This window comes from Cherax quadricarinatus, chromosome 41 (assembly GCF_038502225.1).
Source record: "Cherax quadricarinatus isolate ZL_2023a chromosome 41, ASM3850222v1, whole genome shotgun sequence".
In the NCBI taxonomy this organism is placed as follows: domain Eukaryota; kingdom Metazoa; phylum Arthropoda; class Malacostraca; order Decapoda; family Parastacidae; genus Cherax; species Cherax quadricarinatus.
The window spans coordinates 2909894-2931936 of NC_091332.1; the positions used below are offsets into that span (position 1 = coordinate 2909894).

Here is a 22043-nt window from a genome sequence, read left to right on the forward strand (position 1 = left end):
GTGCTCAGAATACAACAGTTTAGAAGTATATACGTATAAAGATACACAACATATCCCTCCAAACTGCCAATATCCCAAACCCCTCCTTTAAAGTGCAGGCATTGTACTTCCCATTTCCAGGACTCAAGTCCGACTATATGAAAATATTATTATTAATTTAGGGAACTGAAGCTCTATCGTTATTATAATAATAATAATAATAATAATAATAATAGTAATAATAATACTAATTTAGGTAATTGGATCTGTGCTCTAGTTACCTAAATTAATAATAATAATAACACTAATAATAATAATAATAATAATAATAATAATAATAATAATATTATTATTATTATTATTATTATAACAAACGCCGCCAACTCAGTTCACTGTTTACCTCGCTGTGGGAGCAGTTTTCTCATGCTTTGCTTACATTTTTGACAGTCATTTAGCCAAATTTCATTTATCTAAGCATGGGCCCTAAGAAAGTAAGTGTAAAGGATAGTGCTGAGAAGAAAAAGAGAATGATTTCCATGGAATTAAAGCATGAAATCAAGCGAGGTGTCCAGGTTTTGGACTGAGGGGGAAGCAGGGGGGAGGGGAGGGGGGAGCTGGTTCATAATTCAAATGTTGGCTCGTAACTCAGAGCAAAAAAATCAATCCAGGGACGCCTCGTCTCTCAAAAAACTTGTACATTGGGACATTCGTAAGTCAAGCTTCCGTTATAGATCTATTTTTTTCAAACTTTACACACCAATTTTTCTTGAGTTTACAGTTATATATTACCGATAAAGGCACAACAATTATAAGAGACTTAGCTTGTGAAATGTTAGCTTTAGGCTTACAAATATTTAACTTTGATGTATTTCTTAGGTCTTTTACTGCTTTATCTGACACACTTCATAACATTAAGAACAGCACTAGATAACCTGCTGCAAGACTTTATTAGCATACGTTTAAGTAATATACAGCTTCTCCTCACGTAGCAACGTACTCGTTTACCGACGCCTCGGACATACGACAGGCTCTCTGACCAGTATTCATACCTAAATAATGTATATTAGAGCTGATTTCCTCTATTCTGTTCATTTCAATATACAGTACACTACTGTATAAACATTTAAAAATATAAATGGTGCAAAGGTGACATTAAAACAATATCAAAGATGGTTGACACAAACTTACTACCATTAAAGTATGCTCCTCACTTAGCGACGAATTTGTTTAACGATGTGGACTTAGGAATGGAACTCCATCACTAAGTGAGGAGAGGCTGTATTATATTTTATGAAGAATAAATCGGCAGAATACTCTTGCTGGACCCCCCTTTATTGTGTCTTTAAACTGCATATTACAAGAAAATGAAAAGGATTACATTTATCAGTTCTGTACATAAATATGTCAAGTATTAGTTAACAAACTTAATACCCCAAACAAAACTGTTGCAAGATCTAACATATTCTTCAGTGACTGAACTTCCTATCTCAATCATATGTTAAGAAGTTCTAGCAATGTAAGAAAAATATATCAACCCTGAACTTACTTTTTCAAGCTACAATAATTTTTAAGAACACCACTGACAATTCAGTAATTTCCACACAATATCTCATAAAACTAGTACTGTACAATAACAAATGCAAAGTATCCAGAATCAGCCTTATTATAAACTGGTACTGCAATCAAATTTTTATTGTTCCATAAAATCACTAATTTACATATTTTTTGCATTTAACACTGAAATTAAATTATCGGTCTTTAAAATCTGGAGATACTTTGCATGATGATTAACCTATAGACAAACTGTTTACCTTTCAGCCAGATTTAAAATAGTTATATATTACAGGCATGAACAATAAGGGCAATACCAAATTAGGATAAACTTTCAAAAATTAGAGAAAGAAATACAAGAATAAAGTATGAAAAAATGAGATTATGAGGCTGGAAAAGATATACCATGGCTACCAAGAAGAAAACTTTCCCAAACATTATATTTAGAAAAGTTTAAAAATTAAAAATCATGCAAGAACATGGTTACATTTATCAGGCCACCTCTATCAGAGCAAGGTGGTGTGTGCAGTCTCTTTCATGCATAATTAGCTAACCTTGAACAAGACACTCCCCACGAACATTTTCCCTCTACTCATATACGTGGTCCCTCGCTTTTCGTAGTTCTCGGCAATCGTAAATTTCGCCAATCATAGGGGTATATTCGTATAAACATGGACTCGCTTTTCATAGGTTGACTCGCGAATAGTAGTTCATCCAGGACGCTTACGCACGGTGTGAGCCAGGGAGGCCTCCCTACCCAGCCAGTCTGGCATTGTTTACCAGTGAGTGAAGGTCCCCCCCAAGTGCTCCTACGAAATATTTCATAATATTCCACTCATTTTAGTGCTTGCAAGTACTAAATAAGCTACCATGGCTCCAAAGAAAGCTCCTAGTGCCAAGCCTGTGGTAAAGAAGGTGAGAAATATGTACAGTGACAAAGTCTTGGGCCATTTTAGGGAAGTGTTAAAGAGACGCCAGAAACAGAGCTCTCTCCACAGTTACTTTGCGAGACAGGACTAGAGTGACTCTCAAGGTGGTCCTAGTGGCATTAAGAAACAGAGAAGAGAAGCAACCCCAGAGAAGCAATTGGTACCTGAGGTGTTGCTGGAAGGGGATTCCCCTTCCAAACTGTAAACAATCCAATCTCTCTCCTCCTCCAGTCTCCCATACACTAAGAAGAATCTCCAATAAAGGTAAGTGTTAAGCTGTTAATGCTTCAATCATCATTTCCCATTGTATTGTTTATGTACTACATGTATATTTCATGTAAAAAAATTTTTTGTTTTAATACTTCTGAGTGTCAGAAACGGATTAATTGTATTTACATTATTTCTTACGGGGAAAATTGATTCGCAAATCGTAAATTTCGTTTATAGTAGCTCCTCCATGAATGGATTAATTACGAAAACCAAGGGACCACTGTACACATAAATCAATTGGCAAAGCACACGTCTCACACACTAAGTGTCCATGGTTCAGTCCCCAGCATGGGTGGAAACAATGGACATGTTTCTTTACAATTGCTGTCCCTGTTAACCTAGCAGTAATAAGTACTTGGGTGCTAGTTGACTGTTGTGGGTCACATCCTGGGGGACAAGACTGAGTCTTTGATGACATCATGGGTGACTAACCTTCTGGGTTAAAATCCGAACAAATCTTATCTTAACTATGCCTCCCCAAAACTTTCCTACAAGGGCCTGCCCAAAAATGAGTTCAGTAAAGAATCCGTGTTATTGGGCATTGTTATAAATGGGTCATTTAAGTTTAACACAAAGTTATTTAATTTTTTTTTTTTCAACAAGTCGGCCGTCTCCCACCGAGGCAGGGTGACCTAAAAAGAAAGAAAATCCCCAAAAAGAAAATACTTTCATCATCATTCAACACTTTCACCTCACTCACACATAATCACTGTTTTTGCAGAGGTGCCCAGAATACAACAGTTTAGAAGTCTTCTTTCTTTCAACACACCAGCCGTATCCCACCGAGGTGGGGTGGCTCAAAAGGAAAAACGAAAGTTTCTCCTTTCAAATTTAGTAATATATACAGCAGAAGAGGTTACCAGCCCCTTGCTCCCGGCATTTTAGTCGCCTCTTACAACACGCATGGCTTACGGAGGAAGAATTCTGTTCCACTTCCCCATGGAGGTAAGAGGAAATAAACAAGAATTAGAAAGAAAATAGAAGAAAACCCAGAGGGGTGTGTATATATATGTTTGTACATGTATATGTAGTGTGACCTAAGTGTAAGTAGAAGTAGCAAGACATACCTGAAATCTTGCACGTGTATGAGACAGAATAACAAGACACCAGCAATCCTACCATCATGTAAAACAATTACAGGCTTTCGTTTTACACTCACTTGGCATGACGGTAGTACCTCCCTGCGCGGTTGCTGTTTACCAACCTACTACCTACAGTTTAGAAGTATATACGTATAAAAATACACAATATATCCCTCCAAACTGCCAATATCTCAAACCCCTCCTTTAAAGTGCAGGGATTGTACTTCCCATTTCCAAGACTCAAGTCCGGTAATATAAAATAACCAGTTTCCCTGAATCCCTTCACTAAATATTACCCTGCTCACACTCCAACAGCTCGTCAGGTCCCAAATACCATTTGTCTCCATTCACTCCTATCTAACACACTCACGCACGCTTGCTGGAAGTCCAAACCCCTTAATAAATATTGTTTTTAACTCACTGGCAGTCTCCTACAGTGGCAGGGTGACCCAAAAAAGAAGAAACACTTTTGCCATCATTCACTCTAGTAACATGGGTCTTAATCCAGTGATGACCCTTCACTAGTTAAGGATTCTTGCCTACCCTACCATCTTATCTGATCTAATTTGACTTGGTATAAGACATTCAACCTGATTATGAACCATAGAGGGCCCCCGACACTAGGCCTTGGTAGCCCCAGAGCTTGCCCTGTATGTGAGGGGCTCTTGGGGCTAGGTCTTGGTAGCCCCAGAGTTTGCCCTGGTTCTGAGGGGCCCCCGATTCTGGTCTTCAAGACAGGATAACTGGATGTCCCACACCCAAATCTCTCATGACCAGTAAAGTTTACCATCAGTTACCTAAAACAATTGCCTATTTGTAACTGAAATGAGTTAAACAAGTACAATATACTTAGAAAAATAAACTACAGCATATAATTCACAACTCAGATCTGAAATAAAAGTTAAAATTATGCAAAAGGTTAACTGAGTGAGCTGGAAAAAAAACTTATCAGGCTCAACCTATCAGATTCACTTACCTAGTGAAGAAATCCTGAGAAGGAGTATTGTCTCTGAAGCCAAAGAGAATTGTATTAGGCTTCATGGCTCCTAGCCCAGAAACACGAACCAAATGGTGTAAGCCTTCACGCACAGTGCGCCCAACAGTCACCTCAACAAATGCTTTGACCTGATCAAAGCAATACATAATATGGAGTAAACTGCAAAATCAACAAGTTAATGACTTCAAAATACGAAAATTACTACTCTGGGACACAAGCGAATCTTAAGTGTATGAATCAACTACATCAGTTATCACAGGTAATCAGTGCTGCAAACAAGGAGATTTTCAAACTAGGAAAGGATTTATGCTGAGGATGAAATTTCAAATCCTTTTAATTAAATTAATTATCTTTTCTAATATTTACATTTCATCTTTTACTCAGTTTTTTCTAGGATCCCTGAAGGGATACATTTAAGTGGTTACCTGATTTTTTTCTCTTCCTCCAACAGCCTTCAGTAGTCTCTCATTTAGGTCACCCACAACAATTCTCTCATCTGGTTTTTAATTAACTAAACATTCACCTCTATTAAATGTGCAATTCAGTTCTATTCTTCATAACATCTAATAAAACTGGAATTTATTCCTAGACAGAAAGTTTTTGCAGTTAAATACATTTAAAAAAATTTTGCCCCCAAAATATTTGCTGATTACTCGATACAAAAGTTGCAATATCTCATTCTTTTACATTAAATTTACAATATATACGCCTGACTGTATTGGAATGTGACTGATTAACCCTTTGACTGTCACGGCCGTATATATACGTCTTACGAGGTACCGTGTTTGATGTATATATACTCATAAATTCTAGCGGCTTCAAATCAAGCAGGAGAAAGCTGGTAGGCCCATAGGTGAGAGAATGGGTCTGTGTGGTCAGTTTGCACCATATAAAAAAAATCCTGGAGCCCGCAGTGCATGATGAGAAAAAAAAACTCCGACTGTTTTTTTTAATTAAAATGCCGACTTTGTGGTCTATTTTCGTATAGTATTTATGGTTGTGTTCTCGTTTTCTTGGTCTCATTTGATAGAATGGATAACGTATTATAGAAATAGAGGTGATTTTGATTGATTTTACTATAAAAAGAACCTGGAAATGGAGCTCAAAGTAGGGGAAATGTTTGATTTTTGCTGATGTTCAAAAGTAAACAAATGATGTCATTGTCCAATAAATGTCCAACTAGCCATTCTAATATGCAGTCATGAATGGGTTGATGTTATTTATACAATTATTACAGTATTGCAGTAGTCTGCATAATAGTAAGTCTTCTATTTTTTGTTTGAATAAAAATTCATAATAGAAAGCAAGAGTAATATCAGAGGGGCCTGGAAACATGGCTGATGAACAAAGAAAATGTTATTTTAGAGCCAGGAATGTCTGCATTGTTCATTCTGGACCTTATTTTGAAACTGTCATATTTTTTAATTTTCGTGAAATTGGCCAAATTGCAAATTTCTGACCACATTATTGGGTAATTGAAATCGGTAAATGGGCAGTTTCTTGTACTCAATCGATAGAAAAGATGGAGTTCTAAAGAAATAGCTATGCGTTTGGTTGACTGGAACAATGGAATTAGCCGAAAATAGGGGTCAAAGTAGCAAAATCGCCGATTTGTAAATATCGCCGAGGTCGCTAACTTCGCGAGAGCATAATTCCGTCAGTTTTCCATCAAATTTAGTTTTTTCGGTGTCATTGCAATTGGGAAAAGATTCTCTATCATTTTCATAAGAAATTTTTTTTTTTTTTTTTAAATTCTGCGACACCAGGAGACACCTCAGGATTGGGGGTTGCAACAGTCAAAGGGTTAAATCAACATAGAGCTATTCAAGAAAATTTCAAAATTATAATTCCTCAAAATAAGTGGAAAAGAATTCTTCCTCCATAAGCCATGCGTGTCATAAAAGGCGACTAAAATGCCGGGAACAAGGGGCTAGTCACCCCTTCTCCTGTATACATTACTAAAGTTAAAAAGAGAAACTTTTGTTTTTCTTTTAGGGCCACCCTGCCTCGGTGGGATACAGCCGGTTTGTTGAAAGAAGAATTCCTCAAAATGCAGAATTACAAAATATATCGATCATTACTTTGTAGAAATATGCACATACAAAGAGCAATTAATAAATACACACATTTTGTGATAAAAATGTCATAACTAAAAAGGTTTACTTATCCAAGATACAATTCCTACTTGAACTGGCATTTTGCATTATTTCTCCCATACAATTTACACATTGTAAATTATTAATAACCATCTAACAAAAAAAAGTGACATATACCTTCAAATGATCCACCAGTGCCATCCATTTTGGGTAATCCTCTGCAGCTGGGTCTCTCTCCCCCTCATTGTAATTGCCAACCTGAAAGCCACAAGGAGAACATTATATGACCACGTGTAGTATTACCTTACCGGGATACCATATAAATTGTCAAATGAAAATATGTGGCTGAGCCATTAGCAATAAGAGTTTACGTAACACATAAAATATAATTTGCTGAATTTGACGTCAGCGCTTTTGAAGCATGAAATATTCCCTTCAATAGCTTGTCAGGCATGAAATATTCCCATAAATATTTAATTTATTTGTTGAATGAAAAAATATTGGCATAGTAAGTAATCTGAAGTTGGTAGTCTGAACTACTGTACAACAGTAGAAGTGTTTGGTTATTCAGTACTTTTAACATACAAAGTAGCTATTATGTTACAAATAATACATAATACTGTGGAGCAATTTTATGCCAATCATATGTATATAGTGCATACTCCGGTGGAAGATTCAATCACCCACTCTCCTCTAAACAAGGAAAATCTGACAAAAATTATATGACCAAATGAATGGTATCTATTAACCAACCTTTACATGACCCAAAACATATAAGCCAGACTTCTTGAGATCATTTGTGAAGTCAATCAGTGGGCACGCAGATCTTGGGTTGTTCACCATGAGTAGCATTTGGGGCCGCCAAAACTTGACATGGTCTTTTCGAGAATCCAACAACAGCAAATATTTCCGCACCTGAAATTATACAACAACCAATTATTATTCCAAATTGTTTTATTTCATGCAAAAGCTTGGCAAAACTATTAACTCCTTAAATAAACTGCATACCAAGTCTTTGAAGCATAACAGTTATGTATTTATCTGCAATCTTGTAACTCCCTTATACTTGGAACAGTAATGCTAATTACCCTTAAACTGTCCAAATGTAGATCTACGTTTGCACGCGTAGCGCTCCGAAAGTAGATCTACGTTTTTTTTTTTACATAAGAAACATAGATCTACGTTTGGACAGTTTAAGGGTTAATTTTACCTGATGGAATATAAGAGCCTGAGATATAGACCCCCATTGGTGGTGCTCTGAGGGTGACTGCAGATGAAGGATAATAACCAACACCAGCAACATAATAACACAGATCCCAGCCACTGATGGACTGATTACAAACATCATTGCACCATTTCCAATTATTCCAAGCAATGTTGTCCACCAAGAGAAGTACCTGAAGGTTGGCCTGCAATAAAAGAAGTGATTTATTTTATCAGATTCATAATAGATTGCAAAATATGCAATGGTCAACAACATTTTGTGAAGGGATTTAGGGAAACCGGTTAGCTGGACTTAAGTCCCGTTAGGTGGGACACAGGGCCTGCACTGTAATATTACAGGCATTACATTTTGTATGGTTCTGGTGAAATGGGTGAAATGGCTACTGTCTAATGATGAGAGAAGTCCAAAACATTCATTATTAGTCATGAAGATTAATCCACTTGAACAACTGTTCACCAGCCTATGGAAACCAGACTAGTTAGATGTAATGGGCAATTACCCGTGAGAATTGGCAGGACTGCCCATGCTGAACTTTAATTTCTCCCTTTCAGAAATTGTGTCTTGACAATTCGGCTTTACACGAGGCTCTAATGTACATAATTGTGAGCAATCGTGATCAAGTTTTTTGGCAAGGAGTTGAAATGATTAAATAAAATACAAATAGCCTACTGACACAATCAAGAATATGTCACAATATTTTTTATCTTATACCTAAACTTAAGAAATCTATAACAAAGATAATATTAATAAAAAACTAGCAAACATGTGTACAAACTAACCTAAAATTAGGAGCACTGGCCCATTCAAGCCCAAGACATGCCAAGTTGGTTGCCAAGTAGGAGAGAAGGAAGAAAATAGAAGTAAATTTTGCAATTGTGTTGAGTCCTCCAATGAGCAGCACACCCTCCACAAGAATGGCTGACACAACCACTGCTCCCACTGGGTTACTTCCACAAGACATTAACCCAATGAAACGAGTCATTTTTCCTGTGAAAAAAAATTTGCATGCTGAAATTAATTCACAAGTCACAAAATTAATTAAAACATTAACATGTTACCATCTGTTATCCTAAGTGAACTGACAATTATGTCACTGCAAAACAAAACAAAATATAAGACAATTATACTAACCATAAATGTTGTCTTTTACCAATGCTGCTAAAACTCTTGATGATCCAATTATGTTGCTCAAACTTGCACTCAATGTTGCTGTCACAATTCCTGAAGGAGACATGAGAAATACAGGGGATAAAAGCATAATTCTCCATGGGAAAGTAGAGAAGAATTCTTCCTTCGTAAGCCATGCGTGTCATAAGAAGTGACTAAAATGCTCGGAGCAAGGGGCTAATAACCCCTTCTCCTGTATAAATCACTAAATTCAAAAAGAGGAAAACTCTACGTTTCTTCTTTTCTGGTCATCCTGTCTCGGCGGGGGATTGCCACTGTGTTGAAAAAACTACAATAGACATACTCTAACCTAATTTTAGTTATTTTCAAATACTGTGCATCCTCATGAAGAACACTAAATTCAGTTATGTGGGAAAAAACTAAACAAAACTAGAGCAACAAAGGGAACAAGCCCAATGTTAAGAGGAACCAGGAGCTGAGAGACTACTCTTATAAACACAAGTAGAAAAGTATAATAGTTCAGTACATATATTTTTTACTACATAATGCTAAAACCAACCATTTAATTTACTTTAATAAATTTTAGAGTAACACAGACAATATACGTATTAGGGTCATGAGGTATTGTCATTTGGGTCATCTGCACAGATGCTATATAAAAAAATTAAGGTGGTTATTAACTACTGATTTCTTGAAAAGATGAGATTAGGAAAATATAGTGCAATCTCACTCACTAAAGACTGCTGCATATGACATAAAATCAATTTGAATGACAATTTGTAATATCCATTTTTTTCTCTGGAAGTGAAGGCTATGTAGCATGAATATATTTTGTTTATGAATGTAACTTAAGAAAAAATCTACATGTTCAGGAAGTGCTCAATTAAGCAGAATTCACTTTCAAATGACCAAAATGAAAAAAAGCTGGATAAGAGGACAAACCCCTTTGAGAAGATGGGGCGTTGAATAAATAAATCCCTCGCCAAAACGGTGTAATGCTGCCGACTGATGGGCTACAGCTCGGGTATGATCAATCTGCATGACATACACTAGTCTAGCCCCTGGTCAGTCTCTGCAGCCACAGCCCCCACTTGGGCATGGGAGCCTCCCACTTTGAAAACCCATAGCATCTACAGCGATCAGAATCCAACCCCTTTCCTCTCCACTACAAAAAAAAGGCGTATTAATGTTGGTAGAATTACCAACAATATTTTAGGTAAAAGGATACACGAGCAACTAATGTGACATTTATTTTGGCAACATTTCGGTCACCAGGAGCTTGTCAAGCCGTTATTGTTTGACAAAGCTTCTGGAGAGCGAAATGTTGCCACAATAGAATGTCACATTAGTTGCACATATCCTTTTACCAAAAAAAAAAAAAAAAAAGGTGGCTGCCTAAAAGAAAATTTAAATAAAAAAAGCCTACCAAGTTGATATCACTTTTACAAGCCAAACAAAAACTTCTATACTGTATAAAACTTATCATAATACTCTCTATATCTAGCTAGATACACAGGTCATTAAATAAAATATAGGTCATTTCTGTCACACTTTTATTAAAAGACAAATAAAACTGAACTTACCAACGGTAACAAAAGGTTTCCATATGTTGACACCCATCATAAATATATAGTTGTTACAGAGTAAGAATCTTGTAGATGTAGAAGCAGTTAGAACAAATAACAGCAAGTACGTCAAAAAAGTGAAAAGTGTTGCCATAAGTGTGCCGAAGGGAATGCTTCGTCCTGGTTCTTTAAGTTCTCCTGAGGAAGAAGAAAGTAAAAATGCAATTGCAAAACCTTTTATACAGAGAAAACTACGACAATGATAACAGCAGTGGTACAAACCAAAGGACCTGTTATCACTGCATAGTGAAGGAAAAGTCAAGTAGCCAAGGGAAATAAATTTCCATTTTTTTTTTTTTTTTTTTTCAACAAGTCGGCCGTCTCCCACCGAGGCAGGGTGACCCAAAAAAAAAAAAGAAAGAAAATCCCCAAAAAGTAGTAGGTTGGTAGACAGCAACCACCCAGGGAGGTACTACCGTCCTGCCAAGTGAGTGTAAAACGAAAGCCTGTAATTGTTTTACATGATGGTAGGATTGCTGGTGTCTTTTGTCTGTTTCATAAATATGCAAGATTACAGGTACGTCTTGCTACTTCTACTTACACTTAGGTCACACTACACATACATGTACACGTTTATTTATACACACTCATCTGAGTTTTCTTTGATTTTATCTTAATAGTTCTTGGTCTTATTACTTTTCCTTTTATATCCATGGGGAAGTGGAATAAGAATCTTTCCTCCGTAAGCCATGCGTGTTGTAAAAGTCAACTAAAATGCCGGGAACAATGGGCTAGTAACCCCTTTTCCTGTAAAGATTACTAAAAAGAATAAGAAGAAATTTCCATTTATGGAAATTTATTTACTTCTCATAATTATCCCCTTAAGCATGCAAAACAAGTTGTCATGTCAGCACCTCGCCATTTTAGTGATGATGTATAGCCATAAAAATGGCAGTCAAAGTCTAGTAAAAAATCATCCTGCATGATGGGTGTGTTAGGTAAACAGTCAGTTCCAGTTTTTATCTTGTAAAATGTAATACAGTATATACTTAGATCAACATAGCCATACAATGTGGTGTTTTTCCTGTTTATTAAAAAAAATATTTAAAATTATAAATCTGCAGGAGCTTAACAAAAGAGAAAGCTAGACAGCAGTAATCTTTGTGACTACAGCCTAAATGGCACATTTTCCACTTTGTTCTATTGTTATATTTACTGATAACCTTACTGGATGTCAGTGAACTACTGAAAAAGAAAATCAAGACAAATAAAAATAAGAAAAAAATACAGCACAAATGCTAATGAAAGCTCATGCACATTTAGTAATAACTTGGTTAACATTTATATATTTTTTTTATTCCAAATTACTTCATGTACATATTATTCAATGTAATATACGTAAATAGAAAAATTAAAGAATAAAAGTAAAAATAAAAATGATCATTACCAGACATATTAGCTCCAGCCATAATCCCTGTGACACCACTGAACAACACTCCAAAAGTCAGGGCAAAGGTGACTATACTACAAGTTTCATAATCGTCTCCGCTGCATGTGGTATAGTCACGATATGGTTCACTTGGAAGCCCAAGGTTCTCTTTCAGTGTAAGTGCTGAAAATCCTGTATAGTTACCATACAACGTATAAGAATCATTTACAAGAGGATTGGCAGCTGGTATCGGCACCTACAAGAATAAGAAACACATTACTGTTGGTTTGCCGGTAAATGTATATAATACATTACATCACGAATGCCAAATCTTTGTAAGGACAAGAATTCAACTTCCTTAAACCCCCAACTGACAAAACCCCACAACTCCAATGAAAAATATTCCACATATCTCAAAAAGAAATATTTCTCAAGTAGTGATATATACCGTAGGTACAGTCCATGACCACAGTCTAGTTACATATCGAGATTCGGAAATATTGGAAATTAACATAGCTAAGTACAGTTTCAAACTAGCATGGCACTGCATTCTTGGCCTTACACAAATATACTGCACGGCATTCTAAATTTTTTAACACATCGATCGTCTCCCACCGAAGTAGGATAACCCGAAAAAGAAGAAACAAAAGTTTTTCTTCTTTTACATTTAGTAATTTATACAGGACAGAATTCCTCCTCCATAAGCTATACGTGTAGTAAGAGGTGACTAAAATGCCAGGAGCAAGGGGCTAGTAACCCTTTCTCCTGTATATATTATGTACTAAATTTAAAAATAAAATTTTTGTTTTTCTTTTTGGGCCACCCTGCCTTGGTGGGATGCAGCCAGTTTGTTGAAAGAAGAATTTATACAGGTGAAGGGGTTACTAGCCCCTTGTTCCTGGCACTTTAATTGCCTCTTACAACATGCATAGCTTATGGAGGAAGAATTCTTCTTCACTTCCCTATGGAAGGTATTCTAAAATATTATTACAAAACAAAAACAAGCATTTAGGCTATAATTTTTACGTACACATGTCAAAACTTAAGAAACTTTTTAAATTAAACAAATAAAGTACAGATTAGTGGAGAAACTCACAGGAATAAAAAAATCATTTATGGGAAAGCTGAGAATGACTGAGAGCGTGCAGAAGAGAACAATAGCCAAGATTGCCACTGTCAACTTTGCAAACAATCCAGCACCGACGAGGCAAACCAACATATTGAAGACGTTCACTGCTGATCCATAGGCAAAGCTGTACCATCTTCCTTCTCGTAGGAAGTGTGCAATTTTACCTAAGTGGTAAAAAATAGTTTTATATAATTATTAATTGATGGTCACAAAACTTTTCATGAAGCTTACATTCCCAATGAAGAAACAAAATTGTTAATAAAATTAAATGCTTTGATTTGCTGTAAAAATTCAATACTCTATTTCATTTTCCTTACTGTATAAAGGCCAACAGTTATCAACCTACCAGAAGGTATACTCTGTCTTAGGCCCATACTTTAGGGTAGGCCTATACTCTAGGATAGCTTCATTTGAGGTCTTGATTAATCTTGTGTACATGCAATATCCACAACCAAAAAATTAAGTTTAAACAGAAATATTGTAATAATGAAAATCATAACCAGTAACAAAATTATAAAAATCAGAGTAAATACAGTGGTACCTCGAATTTCGGCCATAATTCATTCTAGATGGCTGTTCGAGTGCCATTACCAAACGAATTTGTTCCCATAAGGAAAAATGTAAATTAGATTAGTCCGTTTCAGACCCCCAAAGATACTCTTACAAAAGCAATTACAAAAATACACTTATATAATTATTTGAGTTGGGAGCTGTTCGAGATTCGAGGTAACACTGTACACTACAAAATAACACCTACCACTTTCACCAAAATTGTCAACCAAACCCTCAACACAACCAGTTGTGTAGAGAGCACTGCTGAAAATGTTTGCAAAGAAAAACAGCGCTCCAATAGCTCCCCCAAACTCTGGTCCTAAAGTTCTGCTGATCATATCTGCAACTTGTTAAGGAAATTGCTTTGGAAATATTCTTCATGCACTTCATTTATTAAGCTACTTTCATATAGGGAGAACTAATCAAGCAAATTAAGCCAAGAGAATGAACAGTAAACTAAGAGAGATGACAGCAAATTAGAGGGCAAGTGAAACAGGACTATGGTTTAAGAATGCTAAGGTTAGTAGATAGGGTGTGAAGAGAGACAGACAACATCAGAGATAAGTGAAAAGAAAAGGTTAGCTGGAAGATACAAAATGTAGTGCATGCATCTGCACAAGTAAAGACAAAGGGTAAAATTTAAGGGCAAAGAGATCAGGAGGCAGGAAATGGAACAGGGAACACTCAGGAAGTATGACAAAAACACATCCCCTGAAACAACATTTAAGTAAGTACTTGGAAGGACCATGCCATCACTGTTTTGGGCTCGACAATGAATATTAACAAATGAGAAGAAATGCAGACAAAAAATGGAGCAGAGAAGAACAACTTTTGTAAAGAAATGAGATCTCCAGAGAGGACAAAATGCATATCATACAGTATTTGTAGCAAGGGAGGCACTAGCCCTTGTACTTAACCCTCCCAGGGTTGGTGCCGTACTAGTCTGGCTTGCACGCCAGGGTTGGTGCCGTACTAGTACACAAATTCTAGTGCCTTCAAATCTAGTGAGAAAGCTGGTAGGCCTACATATGAAAGAATGAGTCTATGTGGTCAGTGTGCGCAGTATACAAAAAATCCTGCAGCACACAGTGCATAATAAAAAAAAAAACACCGACTGTGTTTTTGCTTTAAAATAGCGACTTTTCAGTGTATTTTCGTATGCTATTTATGGTTGTATTCTAGTTTTCCTGGTCTCATTTTATAGAATGGAAGACATATTACAGAAATTGAGATGATTTTGATTGGTTTCACAATGAAAAGTACCTTGAAATTGAGCTAAAGGTAGCAGAAATGTTCGATTTTTGCCAAAGTTCAAAAGTAAACAAATCATGCCACGCGTCTAATACACATCAACTAGTGAGTCTAATAGTCTTTCACAAGTGCGCTGATATTATTTATACCATTTCTACACTAATGCAGTAGTCTGCATAACAGTAAATCTTCTATTTTTTGTGAGAATAAAAATTCAAAGTGGAAAGCAAAAGAAATGTAAGAGAGGCTTGGGGACATGACTAATGAATAGAAAAAATGTCATTTAGTGCCAGGAATGTCTGTCTTGTTTATTCTGGACCCTATTTGAAAATTGGCATCTTCTGAAATTTGTGTGAAATTGGCAAAATTGCCAATTTCTGACTACTTTATTGGGTAGTTGAAATCGGTAAATGGGTGGTTTCTTGCACTCATTCGATAGAAAAGATGGAGTTCTAGCGAAATAGTTATGATTTTTGTCGAGTCAACTGGTACATTGGAATTGGCAGCAAATAGGGCTCAAAGTGGGCGATATCGCCGATGCGTAAACATCCCATACCCCCGGCTGGGATTGAACTCGCGGTCATAGAGTCTCAAAACTCCAGCCCGTCGCGTTAGCCACTAGACCAGCTAGCCACAATAAGATTCATCCAACTAGGTATATTTCTACACCATAGGAAGGTTAGCACAGGCACCACTGTGACCACAAAAGCAAGTTTTTACAGACGAATCTCCAGCTAGCGTGGCCGTGACGAACTCTAGCTGAAGTCCCTTCACTGCGGTCAACATGACTCAAGAAATCGTAATGACATTACGATTTCTTGAGTCATGTTGACGGCAGTGAAGGGACTTGAGCTAGAGTTCGTCACGGCCACGCTAGCTGGAGATTCATCTGTAAAAACTTGCATTTGTGGTCACAGTGGTGCCTGTGCTAACCTTCCTATGGTGTAGAAATATACCTAGTTGGATGAATCTTATTGTGGCTAGCTGGTCTAGTGGCTAACGCGACGGGCTGGAGTTTTGAGACTATGACCGCGGGTTCAATCCCGGCCGGGGGTATGGTTTGTTTGCAATCGTGTCATTACGATTTCTTGAGTCGCGTAAACATCGTCAAGACTATCTTCGCGAGAGCATAATTCCATAAGTTTTCCATCAAATTTCATACTTTTGGTGTCATTATGATCGGGAAAAGATTCTCTATCATTTCATAAGAATTTTTTTTTTTTTTTTTTCGAAAAATTTCCAACCCTGAGAACAAGTTTAGGAGAGGGCCTGCTGACCCTGAAAGGGTTAAGGGAAGGCCTTTCCTGAATAAATCCTACAGGTACTGTACAATGCTTATATCAAACTGGATCTATTAGAGGAGAGGAGACAACTCAAGAAAGCATCGAGTTAGGCAAAGAGAAAAGGTAGGGGGAAGAGAGGCTGAATCAAGTCTTCTCTGTTGAAAGGCTATTTCCCCAGAATAGAAAAGTGATTTTGAAATTTGAAGCATGCTTTGACCATGTAGATAATAGTTCTCTTATCAACAAGAATAAAGAATAAAACACACAAGTATATACAATCAAACGAAGCTAAAATAACAAACATTTATTAAGACAAATTACTGAATGGCACTCTCTTGTCAGCTTCATCCTTAGTATAGTATGACCCCGCTTTACGGCGTTTTGCTTTACGGCGTTTTGCTTTACGGCATTTTGCTAATACAGATATTTCAAATTATGACCAAAACTCACTATACAGCTCCCCCACCTGACTTTCTAATACAGTCCCCACGCCCCACCTGGTTTGTTTACATTCTCTGTGAGCTCCGTGAGCACCGCGTCTCCCCATTATGTCTTGAAACTTTCCAAATTTCAAGTATTTTTAAAAGTTATTTTATATATACTCTGATAATTATACTTATGTGTACCCGTACCTAAATAAACTTACACACTGTGCTGGCATGCAGGTACACATTAAAATCAGTAAGAATGTCTTATGTCTTGAGATGCTATGTTAATAATGATATTAATAATACTCTCCATGGGGAAGTAGCATAGAATTCTTCCTCCATAAGCTATGCATGTCATAAGAGGCGACTAAAATGGTGGGAGCAAGGGGCTCATAACCCTTTCTCCTGTATATGTTACTAAATGTAAAAAGAGAAACTTTCATTTTTTTATCTTGGGCCACCCAACCACAATGGGATGCGGCTGGTGCGTTGAAAGAAGAAAGAATAATAACAATCACCGAGGCATATTAAATGTCGTATATTAAGTTAATATACACATTTTCATTAATCCATCTACGATATTTTTTCAAAATTATATAATAAACACACTACGTAACATATAAACATGATAAATACACCCCACAGTAGAATAAATTAACACAAACATGAGATGTGGTAGCCAAGCGACTTGTAGGAGTGACAGAAAAAATAACGTTTTCTCTAGTCCAACATCAGAGAAAATGTGTACACTATAATATTACTGGGGTAACTAGAAAATTTTCTTTTCATATGCTTTCACTCAGAGCGTCATTACTTCTAAAAATGGTGTTACATGAGAATGGGAGTGTTGCTCCTTCTACTGTATCAATGTGGAGACAATTTGTACACAATGTAGTGTTTGTATTATGGTATAATACAAACGTATGAACCTCAATGGAAATAAGTCACTTTGTCTGGCTTTTTTGGGTTATCCCAGGTTCTCTACACATATGCTGCTATGTATGATAATCTATGTAACTGTATTTGTGTATACCTGAATAAACTTACTTATTTACTTAATTACTGAACCAAAACCAAACACGTTCGCCTGGTTTGTTTACATAACTCTGTCTGTCCTCTCTCATGTACTCATTCTCTCTCTCTTGTTTATTCGTTTTATTTCATTTACTCACCTTTGACCCTACATTAACCCTTGCAGGGTTTCGGCCACACTAGTACAGCTTACGCGCCAGTGTCCATGACATACTAGTATGCATAAATTCTAGCGCCTTCAAATCTAGTGAGAGAAAGCTGGTAGGCCTACATATGAAAGAATGGGTCTATGTGGTCAGTGTGCACAGTATAAAAAAAATCCTGCAGCACACAGTGCGTAATGAGAAAAAAAAAACTGACTGTTTTTGGATTAAAACAACGACTTTGCACTATATTTTCGTATGGTATCTATTGTTGTATTCTAGTTTTCCTGGTCTCATTGTATAGAACGAAAGACATATTACAGAAATTGAGATGATTTTGACTGGTTTTACAATGAAAAGTACCTTGAAATTGAGTTCAAAGTAGCAGAAATGTTCAATTTTTACCAAAGTTCAAAAGTAAATAAATCATGCTAAGCGTCCAATACACGTCAACTGGTGAATCTAATATTCTTTCACAATTGCGCCGATATTATTTATACCATTTCTACACTAATGCAGTAGTCTGCATAACAGTAAATCTTATTTTTATTTTGTGAGAATAAAAATTCGAAGTGGAAAGCAAAAGAAATGTAAGAGGGACCTGGGGATGTGACTAATGAACAGAGGAAATGTTATTTTAGTGCCAGGAATGTCTTTCTTGTTTATTCTGGACCCTATTTGGAAATTGGCATCTTTTGAAATTTGTGTGAAATTGGCAAAATTGCTAAATTCTGACCACTGTATTGGATAGTTGAAATCAGTAAATTGGTGGTTTCTTGTACTCATTCGATAGAAAAAATGGAGTTCTAGCGAGATAGTTATGATTTTTGTCGACTAGTACATTGGAATTAGCTGACAATAGGGCTCAAAGTGAGCAAAATCGCCGATGCATAAACATCGTCGAGACTGCTAACTTCGCGAGAGCATAATTCTGTAAGTTTTCCATCAAATTTCATACTCTTGGTGTCATTATGATCAGGAAAAGATTCTGTATCTTTTCATGAGAAAAATCATTTTTTTTTTTTCAAATTTGGGGGACCCTGAGAACAAGTCTCTGAGAGGGCCTGTGGACCCTGAAAGGGTTAAGACTACAAATATTTTGAGGTAAGTAATGAGTGAACTGCATATGCATTTTATTGCAGAGATGCCTTAAATGTCGTAGTATATTATGTGTGGGTGGAGTGGCCTGATATGATAGGTATGGTAGCCTGGCTGGCTACCATACCTACCACACTTGATTTCCTACAATAAATATTACTCATCTCACCCTACATTAAGACTACAATATTTTAAGGTAAGTAATGAGTGTACTACATGTGTATTTTATTTTATTTTAAGGTAAGTAATGAGTGTACTACATGTGTATTTTATTTTTTTGTTTTTTTATGCCTAGTTCTATTGCTAACTTAATATACGTTGAGTAAACTTGTTATCTAGTATTTATATGCATTTACAAGTGGAAAAAAAGGGTGTTCCACTTTACAGCAATTTCCACTTTATGGCAGTAGTCTGGAACCTGACCTGCTGCATAAGTAGGGCCCTACTGCATTCAATTAATTTGCACTATAAATATATTTAGAAAGACAATTGAATTAATGTTTCAGTTTCAACCTACAATACATACTATACGCAAGAACAGCTGCAAAAGAAATGCACATGATCATTACATTCATGGGGGAGCACTAAACCCATAGGGGTCATACAATGCCTGGAGGAATGGAAAGCATTCAGGCTTGATTCAATAAAATGGAGTATTGGTCCAATTCCTTAGATCAAGAGCCCCTCACCAGCATCAAGGAACTTCCCTGGAGGCCAAAAGAAAGGTACAAATGTGAAAATATAAAAGGGATACAATATGCCCCGCCTCCTTCAACAGCACCATTTGTAGATATGGCACAAACTGAGAGGATGGTGAAGAGTAAGATCATGTAGGCAAGCGACAGTGAGCCACAAGATGCCAGAAGGCCCAAGTTACCAATGATGAATCCTGTACAAAACAAAATAAAATATCAGTAAAAGATTGGCACACAAATCCTTAATATAAAAAGTTGACTGGTCTTGCACAATTTATGTGCATCATGATATTAAATTACAGTGTACTTCAAAAATCAAAACAGTTCACTATAGTTTCACATAAAATTGTAAGTGCAATATAGCAGCTGCATGAGTATATCGAGTCAACTAGCCCTTGTATTGTGAAACTGTCAATTAAATAGTCTTTAACGAGCATCAGTCATTTAATAAATTAATAAAAATAATAATAGTGTGAATGATGGTGAATTTTTTTTTTTTGGTCACCCTGCCTAGGTGAGAGACGACCAGCGTGTTAAAATAAAAATAATAATAAAGAGTAATAATAATAATAATAATAATAATAATAATAATAATAATAATAATAATGAGAGAGTGGGTGAGATGTTATCAACAAATTTTGTTGAAAATAAGAAAAAGTTTTGGAGTGAGATTAACAAGTTAAGAAAGCCTAGGGAACAAATGGATTTGTCAGTTAAAAATAGGAGAGGAGAGTTATTAAATGGAGAGTTAGAGGTATTGGGAAGATGGAGGGAATATTTTGAGGAATTGTTAAATGTTGATGAAGATAGGGAAGCTGTGATTTCGTGTATAGGGCAAGGAGGAATAACATCTTGTAGGAGTGAGGAAGAGCCAGTTGTGAGTGTGGGGGAAGTTCGTGAGGCAGTAGGTAAAATGAAAGGGGGTAAGGCAGCCGGGATTGATGGGATAAAGATAGAAATGTTAAAAGCAGGTGGGGATATAGTTTTGGAGTGGTTGGTGCAATTATTTAATAAATGTATGGAAGAGGGTAAGGTACCTAGGGATTGGCAGAGAGCATGCATAGTTCCTTTGTATAAAGGCAAAGGGGATAAAAGAGAGTGCAAAAATTATAGGGGGATAAGTCTGTTGAGTGTACCTGGTAAAGTGTATGGTAGAGTTATAATTGAAAGAATTAAGAGTAAGACGGAGAATAGGATAGCAGATGAACAAGGAGGCTTTAGGAAAGGTAGGGGGTGTGTGGACCAGGTGTTTACAGTGAAACATATAAGTGAACAGTATTTAGATAAGGCTAAAGAGGTCTTTGTGGCATTTATGGATTTGGAAAAGGCGTATGACAGGGTGGATAGGGGGGCAATGTGGCAGATGTTGCAAGTGTATGGTGTAGGAGGTAGGTTACTGAAAGCAGTGAAGAGTTTTTACGAGGATAGTGAGGCTCAAGTTAGAGTATGTAGGAAAGAGGGAAATTTTTTCCCAGTAAAAGTAGGCCTTAGACAAGGATGTGTGATGTCACCGTGGTTGTTTAATATATTTATAGATGGGGTTGTAAGAGAAGTAAATGCGAGGGTCTTGGCAAGAGGCGTGGAGTTAAAAGATAAAGAATCACACACAAAGTGGGAGTTGTCACAGCTGCTCTTTGCTGATGACACTGTGCTCTTGGGAGATTCTGAAGAGAAGTTGCAGAGATTGGTGGATGAATTTGGTAGGGTGTGCAAAAGAAGAAAATTAAAGGTGAATACAGGAAAGAGTAAGGTTATGAGGATAACAAAAAGATTAGGTGATGAAAGATTGAATATCAGATTGGAGGGAGAGAGTATGGAGGAGGTGAACGTATTCAGATATTTGGGAGTGGACGTGTCAGCGGATGGGTCTATGAAAGATGAGGTGAATCATAGAATTGATGAGGGAAAAAGAGTGAGTGGTGCACTTAGGAGTCTGTGGAGACAAAGAACTTTGTCCTTGGAGGCAAAGAGGGGAATGTATGAGAGTATAGTTTTACCAACGCTCTTATATGGGTGTGAAGCGTGGGTGATGAATGTTGCAGCGAGGAGAAGGCTGGAGGCAGTGGAGATGTCATGTCTGAGGGCAATGTGTGGTGTGAATATAATGCAGAGAATTTGTAGTTTGGAAGTTAGGAGGAGGTGCGGGATTACCAAAACTGTTGTCCAGAGGGCTGAGGAAGG

The 22043-nt window shown here is 36.7% G+C and overlaps 1 protein-coding gene across 3 annotated transcripts in view; it reads right to left on the reverse strand.

The window, feature by feature from the left end:
• The window catches only part of LOC128695860 (solute carrier family 12 member 9), a 63683-nt gene that overhangs the window by 36432 nt on the left and 5208 nt on the right, over positions 1 to 22043 (reverse strand). For all 3 annotated transcript variants that reach the window (XM_053786758.2, XM_053786756.2, XM_053786757.2), the window contains exons 3-13: positions 19922 to 20056; positions 14138 to 14272; positions 13348 to 13544; positions 12270 to 12507; positions 10841 to 11020; positions 9261 to 9350; positions 8909 to 9116; positions 8115 to 8313; positions 7658 to 7819; positions 7082 to 7162; positions 4788 to 4936 (exon numbers count right to left, since the gene is read on the reverse strand). In XM_053786758.2, coding sequence (XP_053642733.1) covers positions 4788 to 4936; positions 7082 to 7162; positions 7658 to 7819; positions 8115 to 8313; positions 8909 to 9116; positions 9261 to 9350; positions 10841 to 11020; positions 12270 to 12507; positions 13348 to 13544; positions 14138 to 14272; positions 19922 to 20056 — 1774 coding nt within the window. The remainder of the gene's footprint in view (positions 1 to 4787; positions 4937 to 7081; positions 7163 to 7657; positions 7820 to 8114; positions 8314 to 8908; positions 9117 to 9260; positions 9351 to 10840; positions 11021 to 12269; positions 12508 to 13347; positions 13545 to 14137; positions 14273 to 19921; positions 20057 to 22043) is intronic.